Raw genomic sequence first — 23,282 nt, 5'->3', positions numbered from 1 at the left:
ATGCTGTTGTTTTCTCATGTTCACATTAATACTTAAGCATTTCTGGATGATCAGGATTGTACACTGGTGAGTGCATGGATAAAGGCTGGGGAAGGGATTTTTTTTTTTTCACTTTTCTCCAGCACACACACAGACACAAAATATCTTGGAAGGCAGAAGTGAGAAGCCCTCCCTAATGCATGTCTCTTGAATGATGGTTCTCCCCCTCCAGTTGAACCAGAACAGCGTTAGAACCCGCTCTCCCCAAACCAAATGAAACAAAACCTGACATGAATTCTTTGCTGAGAACCACCAAAGGAATATGGAACTTAACTGCATTTGTATTAAAAGGAGGTGCTGCATGGTTTAATGGACACTCTTCTCACCTTCCCACTGACTGAATGTTACACAAAGATTGGTTGTAAAAGTGTCAAGTCATATAAATATTTTTAAAATAAATGAAAATAAAAGTAGGCAGTGAAAGAATGATTTAACAGACTCACTAACATCCTTTTCCGTCAGTTGCTTGTTACTGGCTCTTCTTAGAAAAGACTGAGCATGCTGGTATTTCAGATGCTCTGTAGCTATTCTAAGAGCTGATACTTGCTAGGATGAAAATTTATCAGTGATTTCATTACCCTTTTTAAAGTCTCAGAATAATGAATTTTGTGCTTGAAACCTTCAGATCTCTTTGCTTACTTTTATTTACAAATATGTAAAAAGCTGAACTAAGTTAATATTACACCAGGCTAGGGATGTCTAGCTAAATTCTGTGACTGCGTAAAATTTTTCACCAATTCTGAGGCTGGCTCTTTCATGGTTGACTTGCTTATTAAGGTCAGGTCCTTTTGGCAATCAAAGCTGTGGTACAAGGGTCAGGACCATAAGTTAAGAGAACCGTTGTTGTTAACAAAATAAATGTTACTATTGTCATTATATGCTGAAGTCTGCATATGGCATATAGAGACTTCATTTTCAGTGATATATAATGAAGTGAGGAAGATATTTTTACTGTACCTGCCTTGCTTTGAAATCTTCTTAATGACTCTTTGTTTTTAAACTGTTTTTCAGGATATGGAAGCAAAATGAGTGAATGTCAGTAAAATGCACTGATGTGTCAGAATTGTGGATTTTATTCATACTTAAAGACTTGCATTGAGGGGGCTTTCTTTCATATTATGTCTTTTTTTTTTTCTTGGCAGTGTTTTAAAAAGTTATGTGCATGCATAATCATATGCAGCACTTTATTGCTTATTTTTGGCAGTGCACAAGAGCAAAAATTTAATTTGCTATTTTCCAAAAGTGCATTGTGTTTATGTAATGGATTTGCATCAGTTGCAGCCTGTAACACAGTTAAGTGTTTTAATTGGCAGAACACCCACATCAAGACTTGTTTGTTTTTCTGATAAGGAAAATGCCAGCTAAGTTAGTCCATATGTTCTCTTCAAATAAGAAGGCACATATTCACACGTAATGGCCATTCTTTAAAAATAAATTAAAATGAAAAAGTAACATAGAACTAATGTGGAAGAGGGGCAAGTTTATGAATAATTATGAATTTTTGTTGATTTTCAGAAATAGCAAATATTGTAAGGAAAGCTGGTCAGCATGCATTTTAATTGCTTTTGATTCATGGCTCTGTTGATGACCTGAATAATGTTAAAATTAAAGAGTACGTTGTTTACTGGTTTTTTTTCTCAGATGGGTTTACATGGTCTTTATTGTCTAGTGAATAATTGTCTGCTTTCAGAAGGCTTGAAATTCACACACTATATTGCAGTTTAACAATACTTTTAAAATGTGTGGAATGTGGTAGTAAGATGGAAAGAAAAATAGAAGTTGCAGAGCTCCATTTAATGAAATACATCCTCTTCAGATGCCGGTCATGAAGGAACTTGACAGACTTCTAGTGCTCCACAGCTGCAGAATCTATTTCTGCTTCTTCAGAGAAAATTGGAAAACTTCCACACTTTTTGCCAGGCTGAGAATCCCACATTAGGCATCTGCTCTGCTCTTTCTGCAGCAAGGGGACCCTGACATTGCCCAGCTGTCAGAAATGGCATTTGAACTCCTGCTGATAATATCGGGGGAACTCCACTTAGGCTCTGATCCTGATATCTCAATAGAGGGGGAAAAAAAAATCCAACTGACTTCAGTTCCTTTTGTTTCTAGGTAATTTGTAGGAATTACTCGAAGTTGTCTTCTGGCTAGGGCCTGGCTTTGAACCAAACATTTTTAATTTCTTGAAGTGATGGTTTTCCTTCAGGACTTTTTTCCTCCCCACGAGGATGAAGAAGTCTTCATCTTTGACTTGTTAACAGCTGATTCTTAGAATAGAGCAATACTGATATTTAAGGGCATGAGTTATGCAGTATATGCTAATATAGGACAAAACTGTATTTGTATTCAAATTTATGTTCACTGATTTACATTGTCCTTATAATTGAAAATTGTCATATTATTGAAGATGTAGCCAGGAATATTGTATATATGTGATGACAAGTAGTAGTAGTAGCTTGAAGTGAGAAATCAGAAACTGATTGAGAAATAACTGTTGATGAGAACCAGAGGCTGATGTAGCTTTCCTCTAGCCATGTCACAATTTGTTTTTGGTAAAAATGACCAAGAAGACTATAGTGTTTTAGCAATACACAATGAAGAATCAAACCACTGCAGCCCATTTTCAGCTGAGAGATATTAACTGCCTTTGTTCCTTTGGATGTTATGTTTGGTAAAAAATAAAATATGTTTTAAAAAAATCAAATTATATTATATTACATTAGGTTAATCTATTTTTTTAAAATCAAAACATGTAATGATTGCAAAAAGGAAAAAGTCTGACAGCCAGACTTGCCAAGAAACCTGGAATTTATAGAATTAATTTAACACTGCACCAAGTTCACTTCATTGTAAAAACCTCCTAATAACAGTGAGGTCTCAGAATGATTCTGTTAAGAAGGAGGAAGATAATCCTGCAACTAAAAAGCTTACTTTTGTGAATGCAAATGATTTGATAATATTTTAGTTGTACACGTAAGTTACAGTAGGCCCCTGAGTTGTAAATGCTGATGAGTTAATCAGTCTGTTCACACAACATTTGAGTGAAGTGCTACAGCTACCTGAAATTGGGAGCTTAAATACAAGGAATTCAGTTTTTGGAGAAAAGGTCTAGGATGTAAGTCTCACCCTTAAATACTTGATTTTTGGATAGGCTGTCGGCAGTAGATTAACATAAATTAAAGTTGGCCATAGGTATTATTGGGGTGGGGGGGGTGATTTCCCACTGCACATATGTTGGTACATGGTCCTTATTCTAAGGATCATTAGGAATGTCTCTGTAGTTTTGAAAAAATCCTTTCTGTTGTTTGTTGTGGGTGGTTTTACCTTCTAACCTGCAGCACCTTTATTTTTAGAATTAGCCTAGAATAAATGTTAGTTTTAATACTAGTTGTAATTTTATATCAGCCTAGTTTTATTGCTAGCATTGTGTTGCAGTGGTGACAGCAGCCTAGTGTCTTTTCTGAGTCATTTTTGAAACACATGGATGTCCATGAGCTTCTGAAGAATTTTTTATTTTATCACTGCCTGTGTATTTAGGATGATTATACTGTGATCTGGTGCAGAGTATTAAACGAAGAAACAGCTTGTCTTTTATGTTCTTGAGTCAATCTTCAATTTTTATTGGTACTTATATATTTTATTGTTTATTTTATTAAGTCAAATCTGTTTCTTTTATGTCCTGTGCAGAATGTGAAAGATGATGGGCAGCATGTATGGAGACTCAAACACTTTAACAAGCCTGCCTACTGTAATCTTTGTTTGAACATGCTAATCGGAGTAGGCAAGCAAGGTCTCTGCTGTTCTTGTGAGTATCAGCATTTCAGTGTCCATTTGCATTACATGTCTATTCCTAGAAACGTTGTGCTCACTAAATAACAAAGAACTAGTAGCTTCCCATTACAAAACCTTTGCCAGCACAATGGTGTCTCCCCCTTTGTCTTCTATGCTTGAGTGCTCAAGTTTCCATTTTTAGTTTTTCAGGATATTGGGCTTTCAAAGCTGTTGTTTGAGGGAGTTTTCTGTATTAGAATAGCTCTCAGTGTTAGTTTCCTTTGGAGTCTGCCTTTTTTTTTTTCTTTTTTTCTTATAATGCTTAAGTTTTAACTTTATATTTTTGTTACTCCTCTTTTGTATTTATTCATAATTATTCATATGCTTTGATAGGTACCACAGAATTATTGTTTTGTTAATTGTAAAGGTAAAAATTCTAGCTTCCCAGAAATCAGGTTTCTATAACACTTCTGAAGTTTTGTAGGTTTATTTGGTTTGTAATCATAAATCTCAGTTTTGGCAGCCTTTCACATATAAACTGATTATGATGCGAAGGAACACAGAAAAACGACTGCATTTAATTTGACCTTCATTAGACTATTAGATGCAGTTACTACAGTTCAATTCCTTCAGTTGTATCTATGTATCTCCTAATAATCTGTGTTTGACCAGCTCACAGCCTGTATCTTGAGAAACCAAATCTTCCTGAAAGATACCTCGTCTCTGTTTGAATGTTTGAAGAGATGGATGATCCATATCTTTCTTTTGTGGTGTGTTCCAATGATTAATCATCTTTTTTTAAGACATATTTTCTGATTTCAATATGTCTGGTAGATGGTTCCAATGATTGGTTCGTGTTATGCTGTGCTCCTTTAGATTAATGAGATCTTTAGTACCCACTGTAGTCTTCTCACGATGGTATCAAGTCACCTTTCATTGTTCTTTTTGATAAATTAATCAGTTTCTTAGTGTAACTTACTTTCTCTGTTTTTGGTATGAAAGATAGCCCATCACAGCTGATCAGAACCTTTCTGCGTGCATACTTTTATTGATTTAATTTGAGATTAGTCTGAATAAATGATGGTTTTGGAATCGACCATTTCTCTCTCCTCACTGGGCACAGTTCTCTTGAAAACATAATTCAGATGTAAATCTTCCATGTATGCATTTTCACATAATGTAATTTAATTCACAATACTATGGAGTGAGAGAGATACATTTATTAAAATTCAAACAAATAGAAATCGCATAACTTCAGATTAATAAATGCTAATGACAGTACCTGGTATATATATTTATATATATAAAATGCTGAATTGACTATTAGATCTTGAAATGTTACATTATTTAATATTCTTTTATGTCAGACTGATGTAAACTTTCCTTGTGAGGAAATATAAGAGTCATATATGTTTGAAAGATAAAATTCTACTGAGCCAATAACATAGATCATCATCCTCAGCAGTTATCAGAAATGTGTAGATGAGTTACATAGAGTAAACTGCCCCAGAAAAGCCAACCTTACAAGAGCTGTAATTTTCTCTGCTGCAAGGTACCTCTTCAAAATTTATTTGTTGTTGTCCTTGGCATTTATTTGGTGAGAACAATTGTCCCAGAGTATCTGAAGAACATCCACATGCTCCTTTTAGTTACTTCATGCAGCAAGGGGCATGAGTCTACTTACAAAACTGTTAACACTATTTTCTTATCTCACTAAGCGTCTTCTCCAATATATTTTCAGAGCATTGCTATAGATTTTGTTATTTGCATTTTAGATTGTGTGGGAGGAAAAAAAAGGAAAGAGAAGACTGCAGGGGGCCTCACCATCCCTCCATGGTCCAATCAACAATGTTACTCCCTGCAGTTTGTCTGATTAATGGCTGCGCCTCCCACTGGGTTTGTGTAATAGGTGCAAGCAAGGTGTTTAGAAGTACTTTGTGCTTAATTGCTCTCGAGGTCAAAAGCATGAGACATAGGCCATACAGGGAGAAATTCATTCTCAGTTTTTAATAGTTGACTATTGAATGCAGGTATAAGCTGTAGCATAATTTCCTTGCCTAAGCACAGTTGTGTAGTTGAAGTCAGGAGAGCTTTGCATTGTACCCTGACATTTGTATGCTTTCTAAATGCAGCTAGTGCCATCTCTACAGACCTGATCAGCAACAGTAGTTACCTAAAATTGGTGCGGAAGGGTTTGGTGGAAAAAAAGCTTCTCAGGAGTTAGTATTTGGGAGAGTTAAAGTTGGGATGATTACATGGAATGCATGGAAACAATTGCTATCTGAAAATGGACTAATCAGCCATTTAAGATTTATATGTCAATAGAAGGAACGATATAAATTCATTGGCTTTTATTTTTGTGCTTGCCAGCTGCTCTCATTCCTATAGTTTGTAAAATATAGATTTCTTTCTATAAGCAAATGACACCAAACCCTTTGGCAGTCATCAATTTTTGTTTAATATTTTTGTCATTTGGAAATTATTGTGAAAAAGTTTATTGAGCTATGATTTAATTAAGCATTTCCTGTTATACAATAATAGTGCATTCTTGGATTTCTCACTTGCATAATATTTCCTGTTCTAATTGGCCTTTTATATTCCATGGAAAAAGCAGTCTAGTTTGAGTTTTCATTGACTGATGGGATTGATTATATAGAGATGGCATGCTGGTAACATTATTTGTTTCATAAAAATGTAGTCAGAAACACCATTGCCTCAACATCTATTTATGTGTTTCTTCTTTCAGTTTGCAAGTATACAGTCCATGAACGCTGTGTCGCAAGAGCTCCCGCATCTTGCATCAAAACATATGTGAAGTCCAAAAAGAATACTGATGTAAGTTTGGGGTAGCATTAACTTTGCCATGTATCTGTTAATTTAGTAACTCTATGTATATCCACACTTTTTTTTTTTTGCAGGTAATGCACCATTTCTGGGTAGAAGGAAATTGTCCAACAAAATGTGATAAGTGTCACAAAACTATAAAATGTTACCAAGGCTTGACTGGACTTCACTGTGTTTGGTGTCAGATCACAGTGAGTATACTATTGTAAAACCTTTAGCACAGGTTAGAGAGACGAGAATCTGCATATCTTTTTCATAGCCTCATAATTCATCAAAAGGCCTCGTTCAGTTTTGTCATCAGAAATCGTGTTTGTTTATGAAACAGTATATGTAGAATATTGGCAGGAGTCCTGAATTGTCGCAAGCAGATATGCTTAAAGGTGTACTCTGCTTCTAGACTATATATGAATGAAAAGAATATATGTCACTCTAAAGAGCAGAATTCCAAATCTACGTTACTGAAAGATTATAAGTTTTCAATACTGGTGGAAGTCAAGGTCACTATGACATTAGGGCAAAATCCTAATTTGTGGTGTACTGACAGGCAAATGAAATTGAGGACATCTGGCAGGATACAGTGATTTCAAGTATCTGGGCATAATAGCAGAGACATCTTGATAATATACTAATCTGTGCACCAAGTCTAATATATACAACTTTTGTGTGCTCCTTATTCAGCAGAAACCAATAACTGGAACTAATGACATTCAAGGAACACTGCCTTTATAAGTGAGATCTTCATGCTAGAAGGAGCAATGCCAGTATTTCTGTTCCTAGCCAGAGCAGGATTTAAATCTAAATGGGGAGAGATTCAGCCTTCTAGTAGGGTTTTTGCTTTTTTGCTGATATCGTTATTATTATTGTTATTGCTGTGGAACACCAGTTGTTTGTTCAGTGTTTTAAATAATGAGACTGAGGCATTAGTGAATGTTTGTTTTCAACACACAAGTTTGGATGTTTTATGACATATTTTCTTAACAGAAGAATGCAAAATATGAAACACCATAAAAGAAAATAGATCCAGGATACTTTCACTGATAAGCTGTTATGATTACTTATAAACCAGTATTTTAGAAGAAAACAAATATGTAGTCCAGATTGCTGTCAAAATTTGGATAATTTATGTAGAGAGTGAAACACCCAATCCAAAATTTCACATGCAGATAATTAAATTTAGGCAATGGCTATCTGTGTTTAGACAGATAAACAAGAGTGTTCCACTTTAAATATGAAAGTGTTTACATCTGTATAATATGTGTATATCATTCAAGAAATATATTTTATGTAAGGCTTCTTCCTGAAGTCAAAGAAAGTTGCAAATTCTGTAGCTCCTCAGAAAAAATATTTTCCCAATATTTCATGCAAATCTGGACCAGATTTGTAAAGGCCTTTTATTTCTTGATACATGTAAAGGTTTAGAGGACTTCCAGAAGAACTGGTATTCACTGAGGAAATACTGAGGAATGGTTTGTCTTGGGAATTACTGTGAAAGAACTGGTTACATTTTTTTTGAGATATCCTAGGTGATTGTGTGCGTATTTAAATGCTTAAATACTATAAAAATTCCAATGGAAAAAGGGTCTAATTTTTGTTACAGCCAAAATTGAAAATGTTGGCACTGAGGTTTAGAATTTTGCAATTCTTTTTGCATCAGTAATTTAAAGATTTTTGTTTTCTGTTAAATTAATATCGTATTTTCAAGATATCTTTAGTCATATTTTTATTTAATTTTTATGGCTTCACGTAAGTGAAAAATGGATGTTTTAAAAGTTCTAAAAATACTGCAAATTACTTGTTTTTCCATGTCCTATTCACTTTTCTTGCAATTCCATGTATTCTGTATATCCTATTGCAATAACTTCCTTTGCTAATAGTAGTAACTTTATTACTGAAAAAAGAGTGGCTTACATTTCTAACAGATGCATGGTTTTTGAATGGATATTCTGAAGTCACATAATTGTCATCACATTCGTCATACGTTTTCAATTCCTTGTAAAACACCACATTTAGGGCTTGTTGCTGACATATTTTTATAATATAAGAGGGTGTGTTGTGTAAGAGTTCTCGCACAACTAATTCTGATCCTCTTTTGTGCATTTTAATATGTCTCTTTTTACAACTTAATCGAGTCACTTCTAATGTCAAATAAGTGAATCAAATCCCCAAATTTAGAGGTGTTTTTCACTAAGGAGGCTTGTTACACTGAGTTCTCAGCCAGGCCTGTGACTCCCTCTTCCATATACTCTGTAATTCACTACTACAGTCTTGTAAATGTTTGTTTTGTTTTGTTTTGTTTTTTGTTTTTTTTTTTTTTTTTCTTTTTTTCTCTCCAGTAAATATGGTTTTTCATACTTTACCTCCCTCACAACCAGATGCTTGCAATATTCTAAAGGAGCTAGGTTTGGGGTAAGAGAATTTTGGGGAACTGTATTTAAAATCTGCTAAAATATTTCTTTTGAGAAGAGATGCGTATTAATTTATTTCATTGTGTCAAAGTGTTATTTTCATTAAAGCTATATATCTTCTACCATTTCTCTTGCTTGGTATGCACCATTTCTGTTGTCAAAGATCAGCAGAGACTAATAAGAAGATTAAGCTTTTTTTTTCATAGATAAGTTTGCATGCCACGAAGTAGCAAAGCTGCTAATTACCACCGAATGTGTGAAGATACTTTTATTTGATGTAACATGGCCTGGTGTGCATTAATTATGGTACAAGTAGCTTTACTACTGAGGCAGAGAATTAGCATGACAAATGATTTAGATTACAGGGCTACCAAAATACCCTCACAATACAGCTTTAATACTCAGAGTAAATCGAAACTCGTTAGACTTTTATTTTCTGTTGCTAAGTAACTGCCTGAAAAGGTAACTTTGCAGGATAAATGAATATGGACAAGGCTAATATTAGGTGCCATTCAGTTCAAAATTCAGAAATGTTATGTCAACATTAACTGTACCAGATAACTTTATGAAAACCAAATTGCCAGTAAAACCTGTGTACATCAGCAACTGGTACAATTTTAGTGTAATTTTAATAGAGTTCATACTGACATAGTTAAATCGTCTGAGGGAAAATGAGTCAGTTATTGGAAAAATATGATTTACAGACACAGACATTGAACTACGGATTTTATAACGGCTATTGAACCTGTTGAACTAATGCTGTATGCTACTGATTATATTAGTTAAATCACTTGTTAAATAAGATTTGTACTTCAAAACTTCTGATACTTATTATCTCGATTATTTTTCTTTAATGCAAATATGCGTATCTTCTCAAAAAAATAAAATATTAATCTCAATGGGAAATGCACAGTTGATTGAATCAATGCACATACAAAATCACAGAATCTCTTAGTTCAGAAAAGACCTTTAAGATCATTGAGTCCAAATAATAAACTTTCACCAAATTTCACAATATGAATTTTTATTTTTTTGTGGCTATCTCTAATAACATTGTGAAACATACTAGTTTACTAATTAAATGTGAATTATCCAGACACACAAATTTGCCTTTGTACTGTTTGGCTGGATATATATGTTGAAACATTATATTTAGAGAGATTTGAATTAAATATTAAAATGTCAACAAGAACTCTTGATTATTAACATCAAATATTTCAATAAATATATCATTATTTGTTGACATTTTATGTTGATGTTATACACACATTTTCCCTTCCACCTTTTTAACAATACAGAAGTAAGACAATGCTCTTTCAGTCAGCAGACCTGAGGATATTTTTTCCATGTTTTCAGAGTAGAACTCTTCTCATTGCTTTCAGGAAAACTGCATGAATGCTAAGAATGAAGGAGGAAAAGGAGAATAATTCAGGTTCCTCAGCAGTCAATGGAAGCCTGTACACTGATTCAATCAAGCCCAAAATTTCCCCAGTATAGCTTAAAGCTCTTAGATATTCCTACATTATTCTCTTCTATTTCAGATATATTTTCACAGATATTGCAGCATCACAATTGAATTGGTGTTGACTTTATCAGCTTCAGCTAGGAAGCAGAGCTATAGCAATAATGCCAAAGGCTTCCTTGAATTACCCCAGATTACCAACTAGTAGTCGGACAGAAGTTTCTGGCTCAGTGCAAGAAATGAAGGTTTTGATGACACATAACACTATGCTGGTGTTATTGTACTGCCATGCGGTGTTCTCATTTTGAGTGCTGGACCGACCACATGTGCAATTTCCAAACTAGAAAATATTTTGATCCACTGTTCTTTTCCTCAATAAAAATTAATTGGTTTGGTCAATCCTAAAAGGCTTTCCACTGCAGTGTGTTTCTTTTTTCTTGTAGTAACTCTAGTAACAATTAAATTAATTACTCACCCCATTCTAGGATGTCCTTATTCTTAGGCTGAAGTAGAAAAATGTCTAAGTTGAATTTTCATTTTTTGTCTTTCTGTAGCTGCATAATAAATGTGCTTCACATCTAAAACCTGAATGTGACTGTGGACCTTTGAAGGACCATATTTTACCACCCACATCAATCTGCCCAGTAGTATTGGTGAGTTGTCCATATCTTTATTTCAGCTGTAATCCTCTGTCATAGGTAACGACTAAAACGATGCTGGGCTTGACTGCCAGAGTATTTGTTACATTCGTGGAACTGTGTGAACCTTAAACATGATGGGTAATTCTGGCTGATGAGTTTATAGGCACAAGCGTGTTGCATTTTCCTTCATGTGAGAATGAACTTTCTGCAGGGCATATTGTAGCTGAAGCTGACTCAGGTTTTATCATTTACTCAGACTGTACTTACCAGAAACGGTATAGGCAGAACACTTGTACGTTTTACATCTTTTATAGATCCAGCTTCCCAGAATAATGAAGTTATTCTTATGGACAGTTTTTGCTTGGGATGCATATTGTATATCTGCAATGCTGAGGTCTCTGATCTAAACCGGAGGTTACCTAGAATGATGACACTGGTCTTGCAGTAAGCTATGCATCAACATTATGGTATATTTTATTCTGCAGTCATGAACGGTAAATTTCTCTGTCCACAAAAACAATAACTCAATTCAAGGAAAATAAAAATGCATGCTATGTGTAGGTTATATAGAAAAGAGCTGACCGGCTTATCATGAAAAAAGAGCTTCGAAATTAACTTATGCATTCACATATTAAATTGGATGGTTTATGCTGATGAAAGTCATAGCCTCATCATTTTCATAACAGAGCAGACATGTGGTCCTCTTTAAATATATTTCATAGTAAGAAATGCTTGAACTTGGGAAAGAATGTTTGATTGCAGGGGAAGACAAACAAGAGAAGTATACCTTCTAATCTTAAATCTGTTTCTGATCATTAAAAATAATATTCATGCCTAGTGTAAATTACTTATTTTCTGATTAATCCTTTCGACTGTTTGTTTATAAATCTGCTAAGGGATGGATGTAGACTTTGGCCCTCTATTTGACTAAACTGGGACTATTCCATTGCTGTCAATAAAGGTAAAGCAATGGAAATCTGGCTTTAATAATTATGTAATATTTTTAAAATTTTATTTGAAAAGTCAGTAGTTTTGTAGTTTGTTTGTAATGTTATTTTGATATTATCTGGACAAGTTCTGAATAATAATTGTAAAATATTATTTTAAGTTTGGATGATTACATGCTGCATTGCATTATTTAATTTTTAGGATTTTAGGTCGTACTTTTAAAGTTAACATGGAGAAATTATGATTTTGTTATTGGAGTGCTTTTATTTTATTTTTATTTATTGTTTGCCATTCTTATAAACTGAATAAAGCCTAAGCATGAAATTTCATCTTCAATTATATTTGCATAACTCCATTTTCTTTTCAGAAGAGGAAGAGGGATGGAGGAATTAAGATTTTAATTCCACAGTTGGAGTTTAGTTAAGTTGTTTAGAGGATATATAAAACCACTCTAGAGTCAAATCACCCTTGAATAGGTTTGTTTTATCTGCAAATTTTGAAGGCATAAGCAGAAGTAAATATGTTTTCCTGTATCAGAATCATGTTTCAATAATACATACTAATAATGTAACACTAAACATGTATTTCAACACAATGTATGTTGTTAGGAATGGAAAATATATTTTACTGTGATTTAATGTGAACTTTATAATTTTGTAGTATATTTGTTCATCTAGTAGTTTCTTCCAAAATGCATTAAAATCCTGAGTATACTTACGTTACAGATAATACAGTGGTGACCTAGCTAATACAAATTCCTCATAGAAACTATTGATTACTATTGATTATTAATTAGTTTCTCCTATTTCCTGTTATGGGGAGTCCTCCTTTTGAGAAACATAATGCTTCCATGTATGTGAAATCTGCACTCTCAATAATGACAGTGGAAACAGTGAATATATCCATGTCAGAATTGTCTAAATATAGAATAGTAAGTGTTTGTTAATAAAAATGTTAATAAAAATGTTTCACCTGACAGTGAAAGGGTCTTTCACCTAGGACATGCATTTGGGGGGCTGATGCTGTCCATCTGTCAGAGAAGGGGAAGAGCATCTCTTTGGTCATAGACTTGCCAAGCTGGTGAAGAGGCCTTTAAACTAAAGTTGCCAGGGGTAGAGGAACCTCAATCCATCCCTGTCCTACTGGTTGGATGCCAGTGCCAGCAATAGATGCCCAGGGCCTGGAGAAGGATCACAGGTCAGCAGGAGAGCACCTGAATATGAACACAAAGGAATTCCAGCCACTCCAGCCAGTAAGTCAGCTTCTCGGGGGCCCAGCTGAAATGCCTCTATGCAAACACACATAGCATGGGAACAAGAGGAGCTGCGAAGCCACTATACATCTTATTTGAGAAGTCATAGAATCATAGAACCAAACTGGTCTCTCAGCTGCAATCTGTTGTTCAGGTCCATGTCCTCTCAGTTGCTCTGTTTTCTAGGTATCCGTTGATGCCCCAAATCAGTGCTTCCACTATGAAGAATAAATAAAAAAGTGTCCTTCCTGATTGTAGCATCACAAAGCATGACATTTCTCCCTGCACATAGCCATCTCAGCTCAGGCGACTATTCTAAATTACTTATTAAGGGTTTCTTTCGACTCAAAAGATATTCCTCTAAAATAAAATGATTGACATGATCCTCCCATACTGTCCCTTCTCTTAATGGCTAGAGAAAGAGCATAATTGCCTGGTCATAGGAAAGTTAGATGGCTGGTCTAAGTTAAATAAGAGGACTTCCATCTTCAAAATGGCACAAAATGGAACTTGCCAAATGTTTTTTCCTGGATACGACAAGCTATGTTCTAAGCTGAAAAAGAAATCAATTGATATGGTGTGTGTTATGAAAGAATCACATATCTGACTAGGTTCAATGCTATATGAAGATTTTTTTTATATATGTTTTAGTAAACTGTAGTCTGTCAACTTTAGTCCTTTTTACTTTTCTGTTTGCCACATATAAGGCTTGTTGCATGGGGAAGTTTTTTGTTCAAGTTAAATGAGTTTTGTTATAAACTGTGTGTGCAGATCTCAAGTGATAGTCTTTTAATAGATGTCAGATACACTTTAATGTTACTCTATTTTATTTCAGTAATGTTTTAATTAATTCATACTGATTGAATAAATGTACATTGAGACTTGTTTCCTAATGAGGGCACATTTAGAGGAAAGGTTTTGCATCATTCTGATATCCTGTGGGTAATTATATTCTAATTATATGGTGGGGGGAAAAAGTCTATAACTCAGTGCTGATATTGTTCATTGGACCCAATTAATTACATGCACATAATGAAAGTTCATGATAAGGTTGACTGGCAGTGAGTTTAAAAATCTTTAACTCAATTGCCTTGCCTACCAAGAGTACAGAATTAGATCATAACCAGGTTAAAAACTGGGTATTGGAATGAGATGAGTGAGTAGTGAAGAAAAGAGATTGGTCTCTCCTTATGATACAGCTTCTCTCCCCTACTCCTTTGTAAGACAAAAAGGGAAAAACGCAAACATACATTTTATTATAGCTTCTTCATTTCATGCCTTCCTTTACTTTGCTCCATTTATTGATGAACACATAGGATGTTCTAATTTGTATTTAAGTTTGTAGAAAAGTAATTAGTTTTCTGTTTCCCACCAAAATAGATATAGCCTTGGGTAATGACAAATCAACCAATAGAAGTCTACTATTTAATAAGTATATATGTAGTTCATAATGTGTGATGATTTTGAGTCTCCTGTTGTTTATGTGAGTTTTACAATGAATTATTTTGTACTTAATTATGGTTTTCAAAATAAATGTTAGAAATTAAAACTGTTAATCATGGAATAAAAAGAAAATTATGGAATAAATTGTAAAACATAAGGTACCCTGGTTATGGTGTGAGTGTTACTATATGGCAGTTATCACTCTCTCCATAGTAACCAGTTCATTTGAAAGGGGGAGGGTCTTCTGTAATACTGAAGACAAGAAATGAAAGAAAAAAAACAACTTATACATTTTGTTGTGTTTGATTTTCAGCTTCATTGTTCAGCATTCTGGGACAAATTGGTAATGATAAAAAGTTTGGAACAACTCGCTTTATGTTTCTTTTTTTCTTAGGAATCAATTTGACTTTCATCTAGTGAAGATTCTTCTAAGTTTTTAGGACAAAATCATTTAAGCATAAATTCTGTTCATAAAAATATAGAATATATATATAGAGAGAGAATTTGGTATATGTAAAATATATATAGAATTTTTATACATCATAGAGTAAATTTGTTTATGTACATCTAATATAAAATGCCATCATAAGTCAAATTTGCTTGAACTCTTATTTTAAAATGGTGGAGGAAACAGATGTATCTGATTCAGGCTGGGTTTGGGTTGGTTTGGCATTTTATTGTGCAAGAACATAATTGTTCAAAAATCTTTTATAACGAGTACTAGTTAGCCATGTAAAACAATATGCACAATAGATTATGAATGTTTTAGCTAAGTAATGTGTCCTGTGCAACTAAACAATTTACATTATGATCTGTAACTTCAAACTTCTGTGTAAATATTGCAAGTGCGTTGAGATGTTGACAAAAAGTAATGCAGAATTGGAGTTGGAAATAACGTACAAGAATTTTCTTTGGCTATCAGAATTTTGAGAGACTAGATAAAATAGCTGATGGCTGTGTTATGATTGCAACATAGTTCAATAGATATTTTTCCATGTCTGATAACATGTCTTACTAATACTGTTTTCCTGTGAGGTAGGTAAATGTTACATTGGAAAGCAGATGTAGAGAGAGAAAAAGGGAATTAGCGGATTCTGGTTGAAGAATGATCTTTCTTAATCCCTTTTCCAGTATTTAATCCTAAAATGATTCTTCTGGTTTTATTGTAGTAGAGATCAGTTTTAACTCAGTTGAATCCAAGCTCAACATAGAGTGCAGAAAGTCTGTGCAGTGTTTAAGCATCTTTATGAGCAACTCGATCCTTTGAAGATGAGTATTAGCCTTATTCTGAGTTTCTGAACAAAAATACTAGCTCCCCCTTCCTCCCCCTCCCCTCCATTATATGAATATATATTCTTCTATGGGGAGGGAAGTTTTAAAAAAACAAAACGAAACACTTTTTTCCTTTTCAATTGCATATCGTATTGCAGATTCAGTTCTCTGAGAATCTAAACTGGACTTGAAATATAATGGTGTGCTTATCTACACTAAGAGCTTTTTAATTTCTTTGAAGTCAGAAGGAAATTAATAATTGCCCTGGAGGAAAATGTATCTTCCTAACTAATTATCTGTTCGGCAAACACAGTTCAATGTTAAAATAATAAGATGCTGATAAACTGGAATGGCAGCCATTCAATCATTTTAAGTTATATCTAGTTGCCTGCCCACAACTTATCACTACTGTCTGTCCCTAAGTTTATTCCTTACATCCTCTCCTGTGGGAGTTTAATGTGTTTTGATTTTCAAAATTATTTTCCAACTCTTTTGTCTTTCTTGGACAATGTATATAGTTGCCTGCTAAAGCCCAAGTTCATTTTAGGTTGCAAATGAAAGTCTTGGCACTACAGCTGGTGCATGTTGATAAATATATTGAATGAATGCAAGATGTAAGGCCAACTAGATGAGCTAAGGCTTACATGCTTAATGAGAAATACTTTATTGTGGTTTTGATGTGTAATTCTTTACATCTTTATTAAGACATATTAAACAATCATCATGAAGTATTTTTGCTAGTGAATTGGTCGCTGATCTTGTCAACAGGATGACTTATGGCTTCAACTCATGGATGTAGAGCCTGGGTATTGTGCTACAACTCTATGAACTTTCAAGACAGCATTATATGTACATTAGTATCTACGTTAGTATGTACACAGGGTTATATCTGGAAAGGTGGAAAAAAAATCATGCAGTAAATTTTGAAAATATTTAAGCAAATGTAAATCATAGTTATTTGGATGCCATATCTAGTAGGTATTACAGATACATTGCTCCCCAGGGTTTTGAGGTAGTGGTGGTGGGTTGTTTTTCTTTTTTTTTTCAGTTTTGAGGATTTCTGAATCTTTGATTCTCTTTGTTTGTTGTGTAACTATGGACAGAAATTGCATAGAATGGAATTTTTGTAAGCAAGCTCTTGAATACCACATAGGTTTACAAAATGACAGTCTAAGAGTGCTTATTCTGTTATTTCATTGCGTATTAAAGCACAGTTTTTGCATCCCTTGTAGATTCCTGTGTCATTAAACAAAATAGCTTTAATGAATCATGGAGCAACCTTCCTCCATGATTCTCAAAAAACATAGGTTTGGTATTCAATTCACATATTTAAACTTCCATGGCCTTCATCCTGCAAACATTTGATGATACCTTTACACACTGTTCTGTGCATTCCATCTGATCTTCCATGACCAGGTTCCCCTTATCAGTGTCTTTCAAGTTTCAGAGTTCTACAGTAAGATATTTTTTTAATAAACATTTCAGTTTACGCATATTAATATAGAATTTGGTTCTTGCTTTATGCACTGCCATCCCAAGGTTATGCTTTAGGGTATGTGCCTCATCTGAAGGCATAGAGTATAAAAGAAGTAGTTATCATTCAGAAGGACTCTCAGGTTTTGAGTAGTTACTTGACAAACTGTGTAATGTTATTAACCATTCACTAATGGCTTTACAATCCTATTTAATGTATGAATAAATTCTTGTTTAATGTATAAAATAAACTTTTAAATAATATCTGTGCTGAGAGAAAATCCAGAAAAATATATTAGCATTTACTGATTAAGGACATGGTGAGAAAAAACATTTTGTGCTGCATTGGCACTGGATTCTATGTCAGCAGTTAAAATGTAAAGGGGTAACTAGTTAGTAAGCCATTAGTTACTTCATCTGTTTCCTTATGACAGCTGTGATAGAGTATGATATTTCTAAGTGTCAGTGTTTTGGTAAAATTAAAAGATTGTACTTCTATGTAAAGCAATACTTTTTGAGGATGCATGTTGTATAGCTTGTCAATTGTAGTAGAAGAAAGCTCTTTAAATAAGCTTCCTTGCTTTGGATGAGGATTCAAAGACTTGGAAGAAAAAATAAAAAGAATACTCCCCAGGTACCAAGTAACTCTTATTACTATTCAAAATAATATAGTCCTCAGGTTTTCTAATATTTTTAGCTGGTGATAAAATGATCCCAAACATACTTACTGGAGTATAAATTATATAATATGACAGCCAGAACACTGGGGGAGCACAGTTGTGCAAATGTGTGAAAAAACGCTGTGTATGTTTGTTAAGTACAAGAGCTGCAAGGTAACGTTCCCCGGGAGCGCACTCTGCGCCCCTTCCTGTCCCAGCTGTTGCTGCTGCAGCCTAACGTTCTCTTTTCCCAACAGACGCTCCCCGCTTTAGGAGGTTTGCTCCCCGAGGTGCGTAACAGGAGGCATCCATGTACGCACGAGTACTAATGGATCATGATATCATACGTTCTTCTTGCTATAAAAGTGCATTTTGGGGCTGAACTAAAAATGTAGGCATGGTAATCTGTGTTGTCATTTGAAAGGCCCAGTCTTATTTACCAATTCTTTTTTCTTATTTGGGTGAATAAAAGATAGATACAATTTAATAGTTCTTATCTGATGGCAATGTCTCTGGAGCAATACTACATGGTAGAAGCTCCAGTTAATGGATATTGGCTTCAAAGTGGAGAAAAGGCATCATGGGAAGTTCAAAAATAGGTGGGAAAAATTTTTGTTGTGTTGATTACTATTTTGAAACATATGTGCTCTGTCACATACCAAAAGAACAGAAAAGCTTCATTTTTTTTGAGCCATCAAAATGTACAATAGCTTTTAAAATGCTGTATTTAGTAGCTCTTTTAACCTCATGCATGTCCACTAAACCAGCTGGTTCACAGATATATTTATCATTTTGAATGCTTTGATTAACAAGATATTAAATACAGCACAACTGTTGTAGAAACATTTCTTAGCTTGAAAAATAAGTTTTTGCATTTTGTAAAGTGATTTATTCAGTGCATGTCAAATTTGTCTTAACATTGCTAGAATTTGTAGGTTATTATCCACAGGTGATTTTATTAAACTGTTATTCTCTCATAAAAAATGACACTGTTTAGTTCCTGACACTCTTGGATAGCTTAGTAATGTTGTAGTTCCTGAAAGAAAGTTATTTAAAGGGTCACGTACAACTATAGATTAGAAAGACAGCTTACTATTTCATATATAAAATAAAGTATCTCTTCAGGAATATTTAAAATATTCTTTTAATAAAGTGGTAAATCTTTTTTTGTGTTCCATTGATAGATTTATTCAGTGGAATTAGGATAGACGTTATTATATTATTTCATACAAAGTCATATCCTCACTAGTATGACACATATCTGAAAATTATAGTGTATATATAGCTCTAGAAAATCCAGAATCTCTTGTCAACATCTTCAGAAACTTTTCAGAGAGCACTGTTGGTATATGTCGTGGTATGTATTGTGATATATGCATAGAAGATGGACAATACAAAATAAATTTCTACTTTTTTCAAAAATCATTGCTGAAGGAAGCAGACCTTCAGTAATAATGAAGTCAAGTATTCATATTTAAGTTTTTTAATAACACTCCAGAAAATTCTGTATCATTATTACAGGTTTTCTTTTATATTGTGTGAGGTGTATGGCCTGATCTCGTGTAGTCATTGCTTAGGAGAAACTGTCTTTGTGAGTCCAGCAGTTGTTTTGCTTATGGAACAGGTAATATATATTGGAGCAGGAATGTTGCTGATGCAGCAGTCATAGGGCTGGGGTATTTCCTGCTACCTGCATCATGCTGGAACAAAAATAAACAATATCCAAAACTTTGCTTGAGGTAATTGTTACTGCATTTTGTTTGTGAATGATTGATAACAGCAGGCTTGGGCACTGTGGTAAGCATCCCTTATGTAAAGACAGTTCTCAGCAGTTTATAAATACTTTTCCTCTAAGTAATAGCATGATATACACAAGAAGATTTTTAGTGCCACGCTTTATAAGGAAACCTCTTTTGAACAGGGTTTTTTTTAACCTCTCTTAATGCACATACTCAGTGTGCTAGATCTGTTCCTTTCTGTTACCTTTTCTTCGAAGTATCACGAATATGTTGTTTGGCTTAGCATTTTGCTAGACTTCTTAAAATTTGCTCTCCATCTCTGATTTTTATTGGAAATCAGGGATTTTTTACTGGCTGTGTGTCTGCATTACTGGCGTATGATTTTTTTTAAGAAGTTGCAATATCCAAGATCCAGATTTGGTCGTAACACAAAATCCTGTTTAACATGGTATACTTACTTCATATGAAACGTAGTGGCTTTTAAGGGTAGTTATCCACAAAGTTTTTTAAAACCCCAAAGCTGCTGTAATGAAATATGAAGCTTCCTTGATACTGGTTTCTTACTCTCTGTCCTGGTCACTAACCAGTGCCATTGTGCATTAATGTTTTGTGTTAGTTACTCTGTTTGGATGCCTCATTCTAGTTTCTAAAAAAAATCATCAAATAAATAAGTGCAAAGTCAATAATTTCTTAGGCAATGATATGGACGGTGCTTTTCTGTGTTTTGAAGGTTAGGGCTGAGATTAATAGCTCTAATTGGTTTTACTGTATTCTGTTTGAAGCAATGATATTGTAGTCTAGACTCCTGGACCTCTTTTTGAACTGATCAAGTTACTCTAAGCATCCAGAAGCTCAGTTCACTAACCTCTTAGGAATCTCACTGCATGCGGGAAACAGGCCAGACTGCCCTGTGTTGTTTTTTTTTTTTAATATGGCATAGGTTTGTCAGATCTTTTATAGGAAATGTCACCAGACTGCCAGAGTTCCTGAAAGCACTTGGCTACTCAGAGGAGCCTGGAATGACTTGGACCATGATTTGCACCGGGACAAGACTGAGGCTGTGTCAGTTTGCAAATTTAAGGAAACCAAAGATGGTATAAAAACAGTGATAGTCCACATCTGTGTTACAGTAATACTAGGAAAGCACTGTATTAAACTGGGAGTTAGTCCTTTCCTGCCAGAGAATGTGTCAGTGTTTCTTACCAGTTTAAACTGCTCCAGGCTTTATCAGAGGTACCACAGAGATGGGTTTGGCCTGGTATGGAAAATAAATGGTAGCATTTAATGAATTTCTTCATGAGCGCAGTTGCAGCGGGGGGGTGCACCAATGTCCTTCACGCTCCTTTCTAGTGCAGCAGCTTCGTGCCAGCCAGTTCCTCTGGCCAGCTGAAAGTCTTCTTGAGCTTGTGAAGTGAGGAAAGTGGCTGGGGTGCAGTCAGGATTGGAGACACTGATTCTGTTTGATAAACATCTGCTGCCTGAATTTATGGTGCATTTTTGGACAACATATAAGGACATGCTGGGTGAAGCCTATAAATAGGATAAATGAGATATAAAGAGCAAGGACTTTTCTTCCCCTTCAGAGTTCTCTGAAATGACCTGACAACAGTTGAAAACCTGATTGCAGTAACATACTGTTGAGCTTTCCTCTTTGAAATAATCATCTGATTGTGCTGCATGTCAGCATCAAAAGTTGCCAGCAGCTTAGAATCTGATGTGGATTCTCTTTCTGATATAAAATACATACTTTAGAAAAAGCCACTCAGCCAATTGCTTATGATACATTCAGAACAGGTATATTTTGCCAGAGTGATACAGTCCTCTTGAAGCATCCAACCTTTGCTAGGAGTTAGGATGAAATTTTGATAAATTACTGATCTCTTATCAATGTGCTTATTAAATTATCAAGTATTTTGTACGATTGGCTTTCAAGTTTCAAAATGCTATCCTGGCAATGTCAGATTATCTTTTCGCATCATTGCATTAATTTGTGTTGTGACTGCACACTTTTCATCCATCTATTGCCTCGTCACTATGGAATGTCCAGGCACACAGATAGATGTTATGTGAAGTAGCCAGACATGGTGTAATAGTTTGACTGAGATCTCATTTCCATTAAAGCAGAATCTGACATATCTCTGTAGTCAAAAAAAATCTTTGTGGAGGCACAGTCTCAGTTACAATTGTATAGCATTATGTCTTGTGTTAAAATGTTCCGTTTTCTCCTTTTCTCTTCTTTTTTTCAAGGAAAGACAGGCAACAGTGAAAAAAGAAAAGACTTGTCCCCAGCAAATGAACAAACTGGGAGAACGAAACAAAATGCAAAGAGCAAATTCTGTCACTGTAGATGGACAAGGTCTTCAGGTGTGATTATTGTTATTTTAATTTTAAGGAGATGCGTGTAGATATGAAGGCAATGATAGAATGTGTAATCTTTACAGTGAAATATTTCCTATGCATTCATTTGTCTACATTTCACTTTTACATATTTAAAAACACAATAAGTAATTTTTTCCATCTGTACAGGAATCCTGTGGTGCAAATCTGCTTCTCATGTGTTTGGTAGGATTTCCTAAGACATTAAAGGGGAGGGAAGACTAGCTCTAAAACACTTATATTGTGGCTTGAAGCTGAATTCAATTGTTGTAGTATCTGTTATGCAGCATTGTGTGAATTTATGTCATAAATCTGAGTCTATGTCTTGATAAAAGTTTACTATTCTCATTTGGACCTGTTAATTAATAGCTGGATGGAGTAAGCTTCATGGATGTTATTTGTCCAGGTGTTTCCAAGTAGAGTATTTGGCACATCAAAATGAAAAGTTGAGAGAAGCAAGATGGTTTCAGTAATAGGGATGTTATACTGTGGTATTTTTTTTTCTCTGGTGCATAAATTGGTTTAGAGTAACAGGAATCTATCTTAGCACCGACTATAAAATTTTTGGTCAGTATCAATAATAATAACCTGATCATCGTGAAAGCTGAGTGGATCTCGAAGGATACCATCGTGAAAGTTTAGCGTCAGTGATATAGATAGGTTTTTTTTTTCAATCACATATGGTATAATTTTGGAACTATTTCCACGAAGATGTAAGATTCCATAAATATTGGTATTTAGCCTAAAGATGGTCTGGAGCAAAAAAAAAATAGCAGATCAAAATATACTACTCTAATTCTCCCATATGTGGTCAAAGCATGCTGCTCTGATTTTTATACTCTAATTTTGCTGGCATGGTCTCATTTTCATTTTGACATGAACTTTAGTGAACAAGAAAAGGATTTTTGTGACTTCTTTTTGAACCTTTTTAATTAAAAAAAGATGATTGTTATGTTAA

At 34.4% G+C, this 23,282-nt stretch overlaps 1 protein-coding gene across 12 annotated transcripts in view; it reads left to right on the top strand.

Moving 5' to 3' along the window:
* Window positions 1-23,282, top strand: part of DGKB (diacylglycerol kinase beta) — a 398,861-nt gene that overhangs the window by 149,853 nt on the left and 225,726 nt on the right. For 8 of the 12 annotated variants that reach the window (XM_065051198.1, XM_065051200.1, XM_065051195.1 and 5 more), the window contains 6 exons: window positions 3,727-3,844; window positions 6,557-6,645; window positions 6,729-6,845; window positions 11,076-11,174; window positions 18,467-18,499; window positions 22,196-22,312. In XM_065051198.1, the coding sequence (XP_064907270.1) occupies window positions 3,727-3,844; window positions 6,557-6,645; window positions 6,729-6,845; window positions 11,076-11,174; window positions 18,467-18,499; window positions 22,196-22,312 (573 nt within the window). The remainder of the gene's footprint in view (window positions 1-3,726; window positions 3,845-6,556; window positions 6,646-6,728; window positions 6,846-11,075; window positions 11,175-18,466; window positions 18,500-22,195; window positions 22,313-23,282) is intronic. The other 4 variants (XM_065051206.1, XM_065051203.1, XM_065051205.1 and 1 more) reach the window with 1 other exon arrangement.

The sequence above is a fragment of the Columba livia genome, chromosome 2 (genome assembly GCF_036013475.1).
Source record: "Columba livia isolate bColLiv1 breed racing homer chromosome 2, bColLiv1.pat.W.v2, whole genome shotgun sequence".
NCBI lineage: Eukaryota > Metazoa > Chordata > Aves > Columbiformes > Columbidae > Columba > Columba livia.
The sequence above is the reverse complement of the archived record's forward strand: the minus strand, read 5'-3'. Positions and strand labels throughout refer to the sequence as shown.